This window comes from Rana temporaria, chromosome 1 (assembly GCF_905171775.1).
Source record: "Rana temporaria chromosome 1, aRanTem1.1, whole genome shotgun sequence".
Taxonomy (NCBI): Eukaryota; Metazoa; Chordata; class Amphibia; order Anura; family Ranidae; genus Rana; species Rana temporaria.
In genome coordinates, this window is record NC_053489.1 from 560,390,763 (window position 1) to 560,411,316 (window position 20,554).

Genomic DNA, 20,554 nt, shown 5'->3' on the forward strand with positions numbered 1-20,554 from the left:
ACCTGCAGCGGAGAACTGATCCTGGTCACTGAAAGGGTCTTGGGGAAGGCCTGGACCTAGGAGCCAGCACTACGCAACCTACATACAAATTATATACATATCTAAAACCTATATAGAAAAGGATTGGTTAAAAGGAAACTTTTTTAACAGACTTTATTTTAACATTAAAGATAACAGAAATGCGCCTCCTGATACGTAAAGTTGTATTTTACGCAGACAATATGGGTTTGGTCATCAAAGATCCAAATGTATCTCTTATTAACTCTGGAGCAGGTCCCTGTTTTTCTGGCCTTAAAATAAACTGGGGAAAATCACAAATACTTACAATTAAGCCTATACCAATTACGGTCCAAATAAAACCCTGCTAATATCTTGGTATACAAGTGATTATATATATATATATATAATATATATTACAGGGCTCGACAAATCCTGGGCGCCAGGTCGCCATGGCGACTAGAAATAGGGTTCTGGCGACTTGGCTTGGAAGGGGGGGGCAAAAAAAATATATATTTTTTTTGTGAGCTGGCACCATCTGGTGGTGAGCCGTTGGTATTACAAGTTATTACCACCAGATGTGTAAGCTGGAGCCATCTGGTGGTGGCCATTGGTATTACAAGTTAAGCATTACAAGTTAAACAGCAATTCTAATGTAATTTTTCACTATTTTCACTGCCATCTTATTCCCTCTAATTAGAACCCCCAAACATTATATATATTTTTTTATCCTAACACCCTAGAGAATAAAATGGCGATCGTTGCAATACTTTCTGTCACGCCGTATTTGAGCAGCGGTCTTACAAGCGCACTTGTCTTATTTTTTAATAATAAAAAAAAAAAAAACAGTAAAGTTATCCCCATTTTTTTTTTTATATTATGAAAGATAATGTTGCGCCAAGTAAATTGATACCCAACATGTCACGCTTCAACATTACGTCCGCTCGTGGAATGGCGACAAACTTTTACCCTTTAAAATCTCCATAGGCGACATTTAAAAAGTTCTACAGGTTGCATGTTTTGAGTTACAGAGGAGGTCTAGGGCTAGAATTATTGCTCTCGCTCTACCAATCGCGGCGATACCTCACATGTGTGGTTTGAACACCGTTTACATATGCGGGCGCTGCTCACGTATTTGTTCGCTTCTGCGCGCAAGCTCGTCGGGACGGGGGGCGTTTTCTGGCTCCTAACTTTTTTAGCTGGCTCCTAGATTTCAAGCAAATTTGTCAAACCCTGTGTATATATGTGTGTGTGTGTGTATATGTATATATATGTGTGTAATATATATATATATATATATATATATATATATATATATATATATATATATATATATATATATATATATATATATTGTGTGTATATATGTATGTATGTATGTGTGTGTGTGTGTGTATATATATATATATATATATATATATATATATATATATATATATATATATATATATATATATATATATATATATATAATTTGTTTTATTTTTTTGCAGATTTGGAGGAAGATGAAGTTGCTTCTCTTCTTCCTATATGTACTTAGACTCCTGTCTGGATCCAATTGTCTCTTTGTAAACAGACACACACATATCCTCCTTTGTATGGAATAATAGGACTCCCAGACTTGGCTTATCCATTTTAAGACAACCTTTATCTTCTGGAGACCAGGCACTCCTCAACTTCTTTCAGTCTTTTCTGGCAGGACAACTTTCGTATGCCCACAACTAGCTTCCGCATGATAAAGGAAATGCTTTGGTTGTAGTTGAAGCTGCATTCTTTATATGCTCAATACCTCCCCAGTCCTAATATGACAACTACAATTAAAGAATGGAACAGGACTCGAGTCCTCCAAAAAGTTACTTCTAAACAATGGTTTTACAGTCTTTTGTAGAATAATCCTAATCTTCCCTACTTCAGATCCTGAAGCCAGTCATTTGGGTATCAAAGGATATTAAAGTCTTTGGGGACTTGTTTGTTTAATGGTAAACCCTTTACTGCATTGAAATCTCAACACTCCCTCCCAAAATGGTTTCTGTTTTGTCACAATTAACTGCACCGACCCTGTACTTCTTCAGTTGTCCTAGCAAATGCCAACCTGTCCACCAGAGTTGAGTCTTTGCAATAGCCGGCACCTCCAGCAAAGGCCGGGAGAAATGGACACTGAGGTCTTGCAAGTCCTTGGTAATGATTATTATTATTTAAGGTACTTGTATAGCATTGTCAATTTACACAGCGCTTTACATATACATTATACATTCACATCGGTCCCTACCCTCAAGGAGCTTACAATCTAAAGTTCCTAACCTGCTAGGGCCAATTTAGGCAGAAGCCAATTAACCTACCAGCATGTCTTTGGAGTGTGGGAGGAAACCGGAGTACCCAGAGGAAACCCACGCAGGCACAGGGAGAACATGTAAACTCCAAGCAGGTAGTGTCGTGGTTGGGATTCGAACCAGCGACCCTTTTTACTGCTAGGCGAGAGTGCTACCCACTACACCACTGTGCCGCCCTGATTGGGATTTTCCATTTCAACTACTACATTTTGTGAGAGACGGACTTGTTTAAGATTGTTCTCACACTGGCAAGTCTGTGAAAATTTAAGCTGGCCATACATGGAACGAAATTCATCCAGGTCAGCAGGGACTGGCAGAATAAGCTGGCTAGCTGGTCGTACATAAGGCGATCTATGGATTGACTTGTGTATAACCAGCCTGTCGGGTTTTCCTGAAAGATCAGTGCAGCGGGCTATAGTGCGCAATAGAACACAAAAGCGATGTTTGAAGGCTTCTAGCACAGAGTGTGTTGATGAGGGAATCTGCTGGTTGAATAAAAGCTGCTGACCAAGAAAGAGAGAGAGCCAGGGCTCCCTTGATGGTTTCTGATTTGCTCTGTATGCATTTAGCTTGCAGTATCACGTCACTTCATATATTACCAATAGTATTGGGACGCCTGCTTTTACACACACATGAACTTTAATGGCATCCCAGCCTTGGTCCATAGGGTTCCATATTGAGTTGGCCTACCCTTTGCAGCTATAACAGCTTTAATTATTTTGGGAAGGGTGTCCACAAGGTTTAGGAGTGTGTCTATGGGAATGTTTGACCATTCTTCCAGAAGAGCATTTGTGAGGTCAGGCACTGATGTTGGATAAGAAGGCCTGGCTCACAGTCTCTATTCTAATTCATCCAAAAGGTGTTCTATCGGGCTGAGGTCAGGACTCTTGCTTCTTGCACTGATCCAAATCCTTTGGTGGAGGGGGGATTATGGTGTGGGGTTCTTTTTCAGGGGTTGGGCTTGGCCCCTCAGTTCCTGTGAAGGGTAATCTTGGGTTGGGTTCACGCTGCAGCTCACAGCAGGGGTCTGGTGCATCCCTGCTCCGTTTCAGGTCCGATTTTTCAGCCCAAATTTAAGGCTGAATTCGGACCTGAAATGAACCAGAAGACGCACAGGACGCCTGTGGAATTTGCACCAGAGCCGTTAAGGAGTTGTGTGAACTGGCTCCAATTCGCAATAGTGTGAACCCAGCCTTAAAGTGGAGCTCCGCCCCCCCCCCCTCCAGAAAATTAAGTCAGCAGATACACATACTGTATATGTAATGATCACAGCGGGGCCCTACTGCGCATTCGCACTGCGCTCTCTTACTGGGCCGGCAGCAGGGGAAGGAGGAGGGGGGCCAGGCTTCTCCACAAAGCAAGGTCCATAAAGACATGGATGAGCAAGTTTGGGGTGAAGGAACTTGACTAGCCTGCACAGAGTCCTGACCTCGACCTGATAGAACACCTTTTTAAATCCTTTTCCATCTTTGTAAAGTTTAATTACCTTGTTACACAGGTCTTTTGACTGTTCTTTTCTACCTCCTAATAGCTCAGTGTCTAGCCTGCTTAGTGCATCAGTGTGAGAGCTAACAAACTCATTGACGATTTATACACAAACACAAATGTGGGAAATTAACCTTTTACTTGCCATTTTAATCTGTGTGTGCCACCTTCTGTTACTGTACCAAGGTCAAACATTCCTGGGTATGTACACTTTTTATCAGGGCCATTTGGGTGATTTTTGTTATGATTGAAAAAGGATCCAAAAAACTATGTGATAATAAATGGCTTCATGTGATTTTTATTTAAGGATAGCAGACAGTTTTTTCACATGATCATTCATATTTTCACCATTTTAGTGGTCAAAGACCAGGCAACTTTTTGCGATTGGGCACTGCGTCACTTTAACTGACAATTACGCGGTTTCCAAACAAGATTGATGTCCTTTTTTTTCCCCCTTACAAATAGAGCTTTCTTTTGGTGGTATTAAAATGTATAGCGTTTACAAAATAGGGGATAGTTTTATGGCATTTTTATAAAAAAATAAAAATAAATTGTAACTGCGACATGGCGGACACATCAGACACTTTTGACACATTTTTGGGACCATTGTCATTTTCACAGCGAAAAGTGTTATAAAAATGCACTGTTTACTGTAAAAAAAATGGCAGTGAAGGGGTTAACCACTAGGGGGGGGGCTGTAGGGGTTAAGAGTGACCTCATGTGTGTTTCTGACTGTAGGGGGGCGGGGCTGGACGTGTGACGTCATTGATCGTCGTTCCCTATATCAGGGGGGCGGGGCCGGACGTGTGACGTCATTGATCGTCGTTCCCTATATCAGGGAACAGACGATCACTGACATTGCCACAGAGAAGAACGAGGAAGGTTTGTTTACACACACCTCTCCCCGTTCTTCAGTTACTGTGACCGATCGCGGGACACCGGCGGCGCGCTCGCGACCCATGGCTGGGCTCTTAAAGAGGACGTGTGTGTGTGTGTGTGTGTGTGTGTGTATATATATATGTCCCTGTGCCCAGCCGTGCCATTCTGTCGACATATATAGTCGTGCGACGGTCCTTAAGTGGTTAAGACAGTTTTTTTGGCATGATCAGTCATATTTTTCAATATTAATGGCAAACTGTCACAATTTCTACCAGGGTATGCAAACTTTTGAGCACAACCGTGTGTGTATGTGTGTGTGTGTGTGTGTGTGTATGTGTATATATGTATAGATAGATAGATAGATAGATAGATAGATATCTCTATATATTTTAATATATATATATATATTTTTTTATTGTATTTCAGGTGCTCTTGTCCTCATCATTAGATGTATTAGAAATGTTTTTCCAGTGCTCACTATCTCCGTTTGATATTACCCCCACCCTCTACATGGATACTTTGCAGTGGAATATTGAGATTGTAATTACAAAGCACATTACTCTAATTCCTTATTCCCCACCCCTAGTGCCTGTAAATGATTGTAATCCTCTCCTCCAAGAACAGTCCACATCACACACTTTCCTGTCTAGCCGTGCTGCCGTCCGTCCGCTGCAGTGGAAAGCGAATGAGTGTTCAGCACGGAGCGGTGGCTTTGCCACTTGTAGTGCAGTAACTGCCTGCAATGTCAGAAAGTATGCAAGCTATACATTTGAATCCTGTAAATGTGTATTTTCGAAGCTTCATGTATTTAAAAAAAAAAAAATGTATATGACAAATTTGCTTCTTTCTTTCTAGGTGATGTATCCCCTATTAGTATGTCTCCAATCAGCCAGTCGCAGTTCATCCCTCTCGGGGAGATCCTTTGCTTGGCCATCTCAACTATGAATTCTGCAAGAAAACCTGTTACGCAAGAAGCACTAATGGAGCACCTAACAACCTGCTTTCCAGGTAAACAAAGACATGTCTGCTTTGCTCCCATTATTTTTCTTTGTCTACCCTCTTTCACATTCTCCCACTCTTGCTTGCCCACTTGTTCCCCCCCCCCCCCCCCCCCCCCCACCCCCTGCTTGCATTTCAAGTTATCAGTGTGTTTTATGCCCATTCTATCACTGCTGGAAATGAGAACATTTTTTTTTTTTATATATATATATCAGGCACTTGCTCGTGAAACATTATCTGTGTGTGTTTTATGTTACAGACATCATTGTAAACTTATTATGAGAGTACAGCTACAGCCAAAACTTTTTTTTTTCTAGGTTTGGATAGTGGATAGACCAGGATTGGCTTTAAATTTTTTTTATTTTTTTTTGACCTGACCACTATTTATTTACTATGTGCTGGCAGTAGCCCTTTATTGCAGTGTTTTTGTTGTATAAAATTGCATTAAAACTCTGCAGAATTTAACATGACACGGTATACTGAATTTGCACTGTTTTGCATAGGAAAACAACTTTTTCAGTAGTTATGCTGAGAACCAAGGCTACATTTTTCCTGCAGTACAGTGCACAAGTATGAACGGGGTCTGAGATAGGTAAACAACCACCACTCAGCTGTTGAACTACAAGACCAAGCATGCTTTTTCAGCCAGTGCTGTTAGTATTGATTTAGAATTGTACCCTTTATGGTTAACATGAATCAAGTAGCTGCATAATTTTATATATTGGTTCCAATCTTCTACTTTACTTTTGAGTATGTTAAGTGTAAGCAATATAATCATGTATGTTGTATTACATAATATTAGGGTCATAATGGAAGTCCTTTTTATATCAGCAGTTTCTGCAAACCCCCATACTCATTAGTCAAACTTTGGAAAATTACTGTGCATAGGAATTGTGGGCCTGATCCACAAAAGGGATACGCCGGCGTATCTACTGATACGCCGTCGTATCCCTGTTTCTATCTATGGAACTGATCCACAGAATCAGTTTCTCATAGATAGGGAGAAGATCCGACATGTGTAAGGGACTTACACTGTCGGATCTTAGGATGCAGTACCGCAGCCGCCGCTGGGGGCATTTCTCGTCGAAATCCAGCGTTGGGTATGCAAATTAGCACTTACGGAGATCCACAAAGCTTTTACGCTTCGTTTTTTCTCCGTAAGTATTAGTTTGCTGTCGCCAAAATTAGGGCTGCTTTTACAAAGTGTAAACTTAGTAAACCATGTAAAGTAGACCCTTCTATCCCGCGTCGCTGTCAATTTAAAAAAAAAAAAAAAAAAAAAAAACATTTTTTTAACGCCCGTCGCGATTCTCAAAAACCGTCGCAACGTAAATCCGCGCAAAGCACGTCTGGGAAAATAACGGCGGGAGCATGCGCAGTACGTCCGGCGCGGGAGCGCGCCTAATTTAAATGGGACTCGCCCCATTGGATTAGGCACGCCTTGCGCCGGACGGATTTAAGTTACACCGCTCAAAATTTCTAGTTAAGTGCTTTGTGGATCAGGCACTTAGGTAGAGATTTTGCGGCGGTGTAACTTAAATAGGAAAATTTAAGTTGCGGCCGCTCTTTGTGGATCAGGCCCTGTGTGCCTTGTGTCTGTTTCCATCGTCCAATCATAATGCTAGGTGGTGCCTTCATTATCTGCCCCATCAGCTCTTTCATGTACAACACTCCACCTTTCTCTAAAACATTTTTAACAGTTTAACACTACTGTTAGTCATATGTAAATTTAGAATTGATCAGAAGTCAGTTAAAGGATAAGTTCACCTTTCAAACATGTTGCATCCATATTCAGGGTGTAACATATTACTGTAGCATCAGTCCCTGCACCCCTTCCCGATCCTCTATTGTGCCAGCGAGTGGGGGTTCTTCTCACCCCACTCGCTGTCACAATAAAAAATTAAATAAAAAAACAGTCGTGCAGTGCTTCTTTGTGGCTGTCAGCTTGTAGTTTTCAGTACACCATCAAGACACTGTTGCTTTACCTGCAAAAAAAATGTGAATTATTTTCTTTTAAAATGCGAACTTCCACTTTAAACCTTTTAAGGAAACCGGTAGTAAGATAATATAGAGGTTGCCATTGCTATTACTACTTTATGAAAATGCCTGGCTGTGATATCATTATGAGTACTTTAATATTTTGGGGTCACTGCCCTGCAAAAATGTTGCTGATCAAGAATTCTGACTTTGCTCTTCCTAATCTGTGTTCTGAAAAATACAGAAAGTGATAGTAAAGTCTAATTTTAATTTTTTTTGTTTAAAAATAATAAACATGTTATACTTGCCTGCTCTGTGCAGTGGTTTTGCACAGAGCAGCCCAGATACTCCTTTTCTTGAGTCCCTTGCCAATGCTCTGGCCCCTCCCTCCTGCCGAGTGCCCCCACAGCAAGCAGCTTTCTATGGGGGCACCTAAGCTGAGCCACTGCTCTGTGTGTCCATTCAGACACACAGAACATTAAGATAAAAAATAAAAACTTCGGACTTTAGAACTACTTGAAGCCAGCGACAGCCAGTTGCCTAGTATTTTTACAGAGAGGTCACCACTAGCAGCCCCCATGGACAGGGTTGCTTTAAGACAGAAGAGAAATCTCTCTCGATGAAGTCTATGAAATTTTATATAGATTTCAATCCACTGCTCAAATTTGAAACCATCATTTAAATGGAAGCGCCACGCCACTGCTATAAGGTCAGATATAAAAACTTTTTTATAACTGTTTTTTCTAATAAAAGTCAGGGGTAAAATTCAAAAAAGTATCCCAACGCTTTTCAGGGGTCCAAGAGCACCCATGTTCTTTCTAGTCCATCAGGGATAAAAAGAACATAAGGACATCTCCATATCATGAAGAGCACTGTCAACTTGCGTTGAGACACCATTAAAGTTAATGGCACCACTTTGCAAATCACAAATTACTTTGTAATGCACAAGTATGAAGCCAGCCGTATAGCTGACTTTGCATGACAAAGTGAGATTCTAATGTTGTTGTTCTGTTTTTGGTATAATTAGCTTGATTTTGCTCACACTGTGCTGCTGATGCAGATGAGTAGAGGATGCCGATCAGAACGGCCAGTTCCAGCAGCTGGTCTCTGTTATGTGATGTCAGTGAGCTTTCTTCTTCCCTGGTGGGCAGAGAAGAGGCTGCAGAACAGATCTCAATAAAGCCTCTTGGGATTTCATAGGGAACAAGGACCTAAAGTTCTCATCCTACTTTCTAAACCTTTAAATATATCTGCTCCATAATGTATGTAGAGACATGATACTGGCAAATCTCATATGTAACTACTGTATATATAATGTTGGAATAAAATAATATGTAGAGCGTTTGTTTTTTATATATATATATATATAAAAAATATATAATTACTCGAGTGTGTATGTATGTATGTGTGTGTGTGTGTGTGTGTGTGTGTGTGTGTGTGTGTGTGTGTGTATATATATATATATATATATATATATATATATATATATATATATATATATATATATATATATATATATATATATATATATATATATATATATATATATATATATATATATATATATATATATATATATATATATATATATATATATATATATATATATATATATATATATATATATATATACACACACACACACACACACACACACACACACACACACACACACACACACACACACACACACACACACACACACACACACACACACACACACACACTCGAGTATAAGCCGAGTTTTTCAGCACATATATTTTTTTTTTGTGTGCTGAAAATGCCCCCATCGGCTTATACTCGAGTCACCTTTTTGCGCCTGATCTCCCGGACTTTGGGGACCCAGTACCAGCCAGCCGTAACTTGGCACACATGTAGCCCCACTCTTCCTCTATAAGTGTGCAAAGTTTGTTGTCCTACGGCCGGGGAGCACCGATTTTTCAAAGCCCGTGCACCCCTTCCATAGACTCCCATGTTAAACGGTAATTTCTCCAGTGACTTTGGGGGCCCGGTACCGGCCGGTCTTGGGTTCCCTGAACCCCAAACTGTAGCCCCATTTCTCCTCTACAAGTGTTGTCTGGGGAGCACCGTTTTTTTGTTTTGTTTTTAAAGCTGGGCACCCCTTCCATAGACTCTCATGTTAAACGTCAGTCTAGTCATGGGCACAGTGAGGCATGCAGATGGACACCCTAGGCTTATACTCGAGTCAATACGTTTTCCCAGTTTTGTTTTTTGTAAAATTAGGTGCCTCGGCTTATACTTGAGAGAGAGTGTGTGTGTGTATATGTGTGTGTGTGTATATATATATATATATATATATATATATATATATATATATATATGCTGTTACTGATCAAAATTTTTCTGTTCAATTAATCTTTTTTTTTTTTTTAATCGATTAATCGACGAATTTCGATTAATTATAACACACATACAGATCCAACTACTTTTAGCTGATCTCCTTGCAGGCTGATTCCTAGTGCAGCTACCAACCACTGAAAAATGGATAGTAGGATACAAAAAACACACAAATGTAGCGCTCGATGGGAATAGCAATAAAACTTTTATAGTCTTCAAGTAGGTAACAAAATAAATATTGCACTGGAAATAAAATCGATGTAGCTACATAAACTGTAAAAATGGTGGAGTAATACCAAACGGTACCAAAAGCAGTCATAAAAACATGTAACTAAGTATGATATTGGTATAAAAATGTGTACAACGATACCACTGCTGAATCCAGATGAGGAGAGGTTAACATCAGTCCGTCGGCATGTAGATGTCCCATGAAGGGAACTATAACAACTCCCAGTGGATGTCTGTAGAATCCCAGGTTGATAGAGGGAAGTGTAACAGCCCTTGCGTGTGGCAGATAGTAAGGTCCCGCCAGCATGCAGATATGAAGGCACGGCAAAGGAGCCCTTCAGATGGACACGGCAAGCCCCGCCGGTGTCCGTGACGTCCCCGGATCTCCGACGGAACTCCCTGAAGGCCCAGAAGCCGGTGGAGAGGTGAGTACCAATCAAAAGAATTTTAATCGATCAAAAAAATAAAGATTAATCGATTAATTAAAAGTTAATTTGCACAGCCCTAATAAATAAATAAATATATATATATATATAATATACATTTTTTTATTTTATTTTTCTTTCTGTGATCATATTACAGGATCCTTTATTTTGGAAGGCATACCAATGCACATTCACCAAAGAGGTTTCAATAACCTAGTTCAAAGCAAATACTCCAGAAGGCATGTTAATGACAAGTTGACAACTAGATAAGTATCTCAATGAAAGCAGGATATACAAGCCATAGATTAACAAATACAGCTGAATAATTTGTGCAAAGAATACATACATAGGCAATAAGATCCCCATCATGCAGGCGTAGATTCTAACGGGTTGCATAATTAGCAATTTACTTGTATTGAAAGCTGCAATGTTTTCACGTATGTTTCTGGTTTTAATCCACCATGATCATAAACGATTGGGTCAAGTTTCCTATACAAGTAAAAGACTTGGTATGTTTAGCATTGTTCACGTGTTGTCCTGGGAAGCAGGTGTTACTATATAGCACTAACCCTTAAGTTGTCCTTAAGGGGTATGTGATATTTTAGAGCTTGGTTGGACATGGACAGGGGCTAGTAAAGCGCAGGAAAGAATGCAGGAACAACAAACCCTTTTAGACAAATACACTGCCCAGTTTCTCCTCCAATCATGGCTAGCTGAAATATGCAAAGCAATAAAATCCAAATTTACTCTGCTGCCCTAGAACTGACATTCCCCCTTTTTTTTCTCTCTCTACAGCAGTCTTGTATTACATTTAATTAGCATGGATTGACTCAGACTAAATTCCTACAGAGTCTGCAGGGTAGTTAAGCTGGCGAAAGAAACACTCAAAAGAAATAATTTTTCAGCAAGCTACATAATAAAAAAAACAAAAAAACTCACTCGCACTCTTAGTTTGTAAAAGACAAGGAATAATATAAATTTTGTGCTTGAAGAGATATTACAGTAACCTTCCTAATTCAGACCTGGGAACGAAAACGAAGAAACCTTGCTCAGGAATCCATCTTAATCTTCAATTCTCTTTTATTGCATGCGCATGTTACTTCAAACAAGCTAGCTCACCTTTTCAACTCTCTCCTTCTCTCCTATCTCAGCTTCCCTTCCCCTCCTGGGTGACTGGCCTACAGCCAGAATATGTTTATAGTCAAAAAAAAAGTGATCATATAGAGGAATTTGGTTGTGTCTGTCTGTGATCCCTGCTTAAAGGCAACTTGTGCTTTGCCCAAGCAGGACAAAGCACAGGTTCGCTGTATCTCCCTAGCTGCACATGCTTGCCTTCCTTAGACCCCTTTTACACTGGGACATGAGGTGCGGTGGCGGTAAAGCGGCGCTATTTTCAGCCACACTTTACCGCGCTATTCGCTGCTAGCGGGGAGGTTTTACCCCCCACTATCAGTCGAGAAAGGGTTAAAACCGCCCGCAATGCGCCTCGGCAGTATAGTCGCGGTGTCCCATTGTTTTCAATGGGCAGGAGCGGTATACACACCGTTCTAAAGATGCGGCTAGCAGGACTTTTTTTACCGTCCTGCTGGCGCACCGCACCAGTGTCAAAGCCCTCGGGCTTTGACACTGTAGAGACAGTAGCGGCTGTTTCAGGTTGGTTTGCAGGCACTATTTTTAGCGCAATAGCGCCTGCAAACCACTTCAGTGTGAAAGGGGTCTCAACGGTCTATTACCCCAACACGCCATATTCCTGATATGTGCCTGCTGTACCATGTACTTGTATGAGAAAATATCCTGTTCTCCTTGTATTGCTTTCTTAATGTGAAATCACTGGTGTTCCTGCCAGTCCCTCAGTTCCCCAGTTACTATTTTAAACTGGCCACACTAAGCAGAAGAAGACACCATGGCCAGTTCTCTAGCTGTTCTGGGAACTCAGCCTGCTCTCCTCTAATAATCAGACTTGACCTGAAAAAAAAAATAAGGCGCTTGCAATGAGGTCCTGTACTGATGATACAATGTTAGTACAGTGATCTGTGGTGTTACTGCTAGCTATATTCTATGTCATATATTCACAAATTAGGTGGGCATGGCTTGCTACTAGAGCTGCACAATAAATTGTTAAATAATTAACAATCTTAACCATTTCCGGACTGGCTCACAACAATATACGTTGGCGCCCTGCGCCGGCTGCGCTCTGGTATATGGCTATATGGCCCCCACCCAGCTCCATACCATTGCACTTCCCCCATGACTCTTAAAGGAACTTTTTTTTTTTTTTTTTTTTGCATTTTAGTGTAAATATGAGATCTGGGGTCCGGCTCTCACTTCCGCAGAAGGAAGTTCACCTCTAACCTCTCCCTCCCTGCAATCTTCTGGGATATGTCACAGGTCCCAGAAGATTGCCCGGCCATTCACAGTGTGGTTCACGCATGCACAGTGCGTGCCGGGCTGTGAAGCGACAGCCGTGCCCCCACAGTAAGAATGCCGGCGCCGTGAAGAGGAGCGGGGCTTCGTACGCCTGCATTGCTGGACCGATGAGTTTCTGATTATTAAAAGTCAGCAGCTACACTTTTTGTAGCTGCTGACTTTTAATTAATTTATTTTTTGGTGGAACTCCACTTTAAGTGCTATAGGAACAAATTGCATGCAGGCTGTTCACTCTGAGTTGGGCTCTCCTTGAAAGTTCCTTAGCACAATGTTTTTTATAATGCTGTGTAGGGCAGACAGTAAAATAAAAATCTGTTTTAATTTCCCTACTTGGCTTTATACTGATGTGGCAAGTTATTCTAGAACATTTCAGGTTCTTTGTATTCCAAGAGGCACACTGTATAATGTGTTAAATATTCATTTACAGTGAGATGATGTCATGTTCTAAATGCGGCTTTCTGCCAGTGAAAATAGAATAATATGGTACTTGACTTCTGTACATATTCAGCTGAGCTGATATTAGAGGTCGACCGATATGGGTTTTTCTTTGGTCGATGCCGATATTTAGAAATAGCGACGGCCGGTATATGATGCCAATATTTTTTTTTTTGGGGGGGGGCGATATGTTAGGCCAATTTATTTTATTTAATTTTTTTTTTCTTTATCTCGTAAAATCTAACTGTTGGACCCTTTTCACACTGGGGTGTTTTTCAGGCGCTTTTGGGCTAAAAATAGCACCTGTAAAGTGCCTGCAAAACGGCTCCCCTGCAGTCTCGGTGTGAAAGACCGAGTGCTTTCACACTGAGGCGGTGCGCTGGCAGGACGTTAAAAAAAGACCTGCAAGCAGCATCTTTGGAGCGGTGTGTACCGCTCCTCCACCACTCCTGCCCATTGAAATGAATGGGCACTGCTGCCGAAGCGCCTGCAAAGCGGTGCTACACGGGCGCATAAACCAGGACGCTATGGCTCGCAGATGGGCCACCTGGTAGTACCTAACAAGGTCTGGGAAGGCCAGACCTCCATCCGAGCGCACCGCCATCAGGACCGAGCGTGGTATCCTATGACGCTTGTAGTTCCAGGTGAACTGCAACAGATCCGTCTGGAGTTTTCTTAGGTGGGCATAATGGACTTGGATGGGTAGTGTTTGGAACAGGTATAGGACCTTCGGGAGGACAGTCATTTTCACCGACGCAACCCTCCCTAAGAAAGAATATATGATGCTTTTTCCACTGTAACAGGAGGGCCCTGATGGAGCGGAAGAGGGGGGACATTTTTTCCTGATAGAGTGTGCCGAAGCTCGAGGTAATGTATTAGGGCTGAAACAACTAATCGGTTAATCGATTATGAAAATAGTTGTCAACTCATTTCATAATCAATTAATCGGCCAGTTGATTAGTTGGCCTGCATATAGTATACATTATTTGTTTACATATCAGGAAATACAGTGCAGCACACATACAGCTCAGTACACCATCCATACATGTCACTAAGTGTCTGAGAATTTGTGAATGTGCAAGTATGAGGAGCAATGCCTCATGGGACATGTAGTCCTGGGCAGGAAGTAAGTGGTTCTAAAAGGCAGAAGTGTTTTTTTTTTTAATCTTGCTATAGCGGGGCGCTCTATACTATACTTTGCAGTTTGCTATTGAGGCACTCTGAAGGCAGGAGGAGCCAGAAGCATCGGTGAGGGACCCCAGAAGTGGAGGATCTGGGCTGCTCTGTGCAAAACCATTACACAGAGCAGGTAAGTATAACAAGTTTGTTTAAAAAAAAAAGAAAAGTGGAGGTAATAGAAGGCATTACAATTACTGTAGTTGGTTATTTATATTTACCACTGCATATGGATGTTTAAGAATAAATTGCCTTTTTTTTTTACATATTTAACTAAATTGTACACCACACTTTAAGATTATCTGATTAGTCGATTAATCAAAACAATAATCGGCCAACTAATCGATTATGAAAATAATCGTTAGTTGCAGCCCTATAATGTATACACCCAAGTACCTCAGAGCGGTAGTCTTCCACTTGTAGGGGAAATACATTTGCAGATGGGTCGCCTCATCGATCGGTATGTTAAGCGGAAGCGCCTCCGATTTGGATGCATTAATTTTATATCCCGAGAGGGCTCCGTACCGGTCGAGTTCTGGTGTGTTTTTGATGCATTTTGATGCACTCTGGTGTGTTACTAATGCGTTTAGAGGCCCTCTGGTGTATTTTGATGCTCTCTGGTGTGTTTTTAATGCGTTTAGAGGCACTCTGGTGTATTTTTGATGCGTTTAGAGCAGGGCTCGACAAAATCTTGGCGCCAGGTAGCAATTGCGACAAGAATTAGTGACCTGGGGAAGGAAACCGTGGCATGCAGAAGGCCGCAAAGCCGCAGCCTCAATTACCGGCCAGCACGGCCCGGCGCGATCACGCGGCGGGGGAGGTGGGGGCGCACAGACACAGGACCATCCTGTGTCTCTGTGCACCCCCACAGTGCGATCACGTTGGGCCACGCAGGCCGGTAATTGAGGCCGCGGCTTCCTTCTGTGATCTGGCGCCATCTTGTGGTGGCTGTTGGCATGACAAGACTAATGGAGCTTCCCCTGTGTTTTCACTGCCATCTCCTTCCCTCTAATTAGAACTCCCAAACATTTATATGTATTTTTTATTCTAACACCCTAGAGAATAAAATGGCGGTCATTGCAATACTTTTTGTCACACCGTATTTGCGCAGCGGACTTGCAAAATACACTGGTTTGGAACTGACAGATGCCACTAGTTTGAGACAGATGTCACTGGCAGGTGGCACAGACAATTGGAACTGGTTGGCACTGGCAGGTGGCACTGATTGGCGGGTGACACGGGTACTTGTCAGTTTCACACTCAGCGCGACACTTGATGCTGCCAGAGCCGCTGAGTGTGGAGAAGGGAGGAGGAACGGCGGTCAGTGTAAAATATCGGCCTAATTTTAATAATGATCGGCCGATGCCGATTTATCAAAAATTGCCAAATATCGGCCGATTATATCGGTCTACCTCTAGCTGATATATATGTAATGGGATAGAGTATATACTTCATATAAATGTGCCAGATAGAGGGAATGGTGCAGTACAGCAATAGAAACACCAGTGCACAAGGCTCTTGTTGGCCTAGAGAATCGTAAAATACGGTAGTTTTTGTGGAGGGGTGCATTTTTTATAATAATTAATACTATATTAACGTGTATTGGCTGCATTTGTTTCCCTTTTTATAGTCTTTTCTTTTTTTTCCTTTTTTAAGTTCAGCTAGTGATCTTGTCTGTTTTTCAACTTCCTTTAACAGACCAAGCTTTCCAGCAAAAGTGGCAGTTGGAGGGTTGAGACAAACCATTTAACACGGACAGGGCTTCTTATAATGGTCTGCTTTTATTAATTTATGTAAAACCTTTTTCCCAAAAAAGAAAAAAAAATGTTGCTGTAACTGCTTAAACAAAATTAGCTGATGTTTGGCTTTAAGTTGTTAGTCAAGTCTATCCAAATCTGCTAGAGCATCCTACACTACCCTCTCCCCAGACTAATAATACTGCTGTCCAAAGGTGTTTTCCTTGTTTGTCCAGTGGAATGGAGACGCCCTACCTAAGGGCTCATTTTACACTATGTTGTCAGCACCCTGATTGCTTTTTAGGGGTATTTGTTGCCTCCTCTCTGCTTGTTTAAACCTTTAAAAGCCTAAAAATAAAAACCTCCCTCTGATACCAGTGATGGGGCACTATTCCTCAGACTGAATGCCAATGATGGGGCCACTTTTCCTCAGACTGAATACCAATGATGGGGCCACTATTCCTCCCAATATTACCAATGATGGGGCATTATTTAATCCCACTGATGCCAGGACATATGCCCCCAATTAACCCCCCCAATCCAGCACATATGTTTCCTCAATCCCCCTTTACTCCCAGCAAACTTCTTCTTCAATCCCCCAATGCCTCCAGAACACCACAACAGTCTGCCTTATTTATTATCACATACCATTGTGCTGCACCCACGGATTCAGTTATTGTACTGACCGCACTGTGAGTGTGTGAGCGGTGTGAGGGGAAGCTCTGTCCATACTCACACTGCTGATAAATTCCCTCGCCAAATGTGAGCAGGCGAGTCCAAATTTTGAGGGCTGTTCTAGTGTCTATTTTGTGGATTTAGCCAATAATTCTTAGCATGTAAATTCTGCATTGTCCTCATAACTGCAGTGTGGCAGAGGTGTGTCTTTTGCCTGCAATAGTTGTGCTGCAATGTGTCCCATCTTCCCAGCGGCGGTGCGTCCATTAAGGGCGCACGGGCGGCGGGCGCTGTCCCCTCTCTGCAGCCACCCCTATGACTAGTAGATAGATTCATGCATTGCATAAATCTATCCATGGCCGCCGTTGCATCCCCTACTCAGGCATCTATCCCCTATTCAGACGCCGGGCACCTGAATTGCAGCCGGGGGGATACTATTTTTGAAGCACCTGATAAGAGCCATAAGCTTTAAAAAAAGGTGAAGTTGGAGCGCAAATCATTGCGCTCGGAGTCCACCCAGGTGTGTTAGAAAAGCGAATATCCATTTGCTTTTCTAACACTGAACTGCCTCGCCGCTAATCAGGAAGTGCAGGTTTGTTACTCATCACCTGATTGTCTGAAAGGACAGGCTCTGCATTTGGACGACTATCGGGAGGAGAAGCATGGAGGACACAGCTCGCCGCTGTCTGGCCCACTGAAGGGTCCCACAGCTCACCGCTGTCACTCACTGCCTGACCCGCCACCGCAATAGGGTAAGTGCCAGGCAGACAGCGAGTGGGCGGAGGGCACAGTGGCGGCATTTGATGGGGCACAGTGGCGGCATTTGATGGGGCACAGTGGCGGCGTTTGATGGGGCACAGTGGCTGCAATTGTTTTTCAGAATTTTTCAGTTTGTTTGCGCCCCCCCAAAAATTTTGAGCACCAGCCACCACTGCACCTAACTATCTTAAATGTTGGGAGGTAAATGAAACTTGCTCCCAATGTCCATCTCACGAGGCAGCCCACATGCTGTAAGAAAAGTCCCCGATGTCAGAATACAATAGTGCAGCGGGGGGAAACCCTGCATACAATCACGCGTCGATGTGGAAATCTGTAAACTCACATTGTCTACCCAGCTTTAGATGCACCAGCAGATTTAGATACACTAACCAACCAAAGCCAAACTCCAGCTAATACTCTTTAAGCAGCTAAGTCAACTTTTTTTTTTTTTCTTTTGGGATCAAGGATTTGCATAAATAAATAAAACTGACCATTATAAGCACCCCTGTCAGTGTTAAATGGTTTCTCTCAGGCCTACAACTGCTACATATGCAGAACAGCTTGTTTTGTTGAAAAACAGACTTACTAGCCAGATCATCAGGTGTAAAAGAAATACAAGAAAGAATGCCTAAAAAGAAAACGACCTAAAGCGACACTGTGCATTTTTGTGGCGTCATTTTGAACAGGCCTCTCTGCACCAAAAACACGCCAAAGAAGCTCATGTACCACATTTTTGGACTGAGCCAGGCGCACTTGGCTTTGCGTGTTTTGCTGCAATTTTTTTACGTTTTTGTTTCAGGACAGTTGTGGCAAAATTGCTTTGTGTTTTGGGTGCCATTAAGAAATAATGGCACCACATGTGCATTGTATGTTTTGCTGAGTTTTTGGAATCCCATACATAATCACTCGCTTCTGCCTGCGATTCTGATACGTGAAAGTGTGAACAGGGCCTAATGCAGGCACCGCATCGAAGAATTGGTAAGCTGCAATATGATGTTTGCTTTTTTTCATAACATTAAATAATTTCTTAATGGTTTTTCTTCCACTTTTTAATAGCCTCCATTAGGGTTGTCCCGATACCACTTTTTTAAGACCGCGTACTTGGGCTTCTTTCACACTATGGATTGTATGTCCGTTTTATAATATCCGTATTACACCTATTAACGGACGTTTATTAACGGATTTAATAACGGATACATACGGATAAATATTTTACCATTCTTCCTTTATTGAAAACGGATAATGTTTATCCGTATATATCCGTATACATCCGTTATATCATTCCTTTCTAACGTCCGTTAATAAAAACCATTTCACCCTTTCTTGAAGTCCAGCTCCAGAAGTCTTTACTGAGCATGCTCGGTTAAATTAACGTCCGTTACTATAACGGACATTTACGGAGACATTTACTAACGTCCGTGCGCCATAGACTTCAATGTTAAAATATAACGGACGTTAATATATCCGTTACTTGCAACGGACAAAAAATAGTGCAAGACCCGTCACATATTCCGGTATAACTAACGTCCGTACGTTATAACGGACTATTACGGATCTTTACGGAACATAAAAAAATCCCCATAGACTTTAATGATATTTTATAAAGGACGTATAACTTCCGTTTTTTAACATTATCTGACGGATTTTAATACGGATTATTAAAACGGATTTATTTTGTGGTGTGAAAAGGGCCTTACCGATTACCGATACTTTTTTTTTTTTTTATGTCACGTGACAGTGGCACATGTGTCCTTTTTTCTTTCTTTCTTTTTTTTCACTATTCTTATGTTTTTTACAGTACTTTCTTCTTTTTGTTAAGGGGGGGGGGGGGCTGTGGATTGTGTTTTTTTTATTTAAATTATTATTATTTATTTTTTATTTTTTGTTAGCCCTGTTGGAGCGGCTTTGGTGAGATTTCAGGGTTCTTAACAGACCTCTGACATCTCTCCTTTGAGACAGAGAAAGGGACTAGGGACACAGATTTCCCCACTCCCTTTCTCTGCAGCCTCAGCTAAAATGAATGGACAGGAGGCCCCTCTCCATTCATAAACTGAAGCATCGTAAACACAGGTTACGATGTTTCAGTTATATGAATGGACAGAGCCAGTTACCACTCACTCTGTTCATTTGGAAAAGGTAGCGGTTCTGACCTTCGCTCTCCATCCTGACAGATCGAGGGGGTGGAGGAGGACATGTAACTCCCAGACGGGGAGAGCAGCATGGAGGGGGACACGCAGCATGGAGGGGGACATTTAACACCTGGAGGGGGACACGCAGCATTAGGGGTGCAACGGATCAAAAAACTCACGGTTCGGATCGTTCCTCGGATCAGGAGTCACGGATCGGATCATTTTTCGGATCGGCAAAATAAAAAATTCTCCCCCACTGTAATATACACATCTCCCCCCCCCCCACCCCCACTGTAATATACACATCCCCCCCTCCCACTGTAATATACACAGTGAAAAAAATGAACATTGTGTGTTGGTTGCAACCATGTGCACTGTTTTTAGCACGCTACAAATCCTATAGTCCATCTCAGGAGGGCGGTCAAGTTCCTACTTACAATGGTTTCATGGAAAATGTAGTCAACCTCTAACAGGAAGTCGGGTTTGGAGGATGAGAGCAATAGAAGAGAATATAATACATGTGTGCTATGCAGATGTCT

General features: G+C 41.9%; 1 protein-coding gene across 5 annotated transcripts in view; it reads left to right on the forward strand.

The window, feature by feature from the left end:
* STOX2 (storkhead box 2) overlaps positions 1–20,554 on the forward strand; it is a 280,620-nt gene that overhangs the window by 220,416 nt on the left and 39,650 nt on the right. For all 5 annotated transcript variants that reach the window (XM_040333977.1, XM_040333978.1, XM_040333980.1 and 2 more), the window contains exon 2: positions 5,547–5,699. In XM_040333977.1, the coding sequence (XP_040189911.1) occupies positions 5,547–5,699 (153 nt within the window). The remainder of the gene's footprint in view (positions 1–5,546; positions 5,700–20,554) is intronic.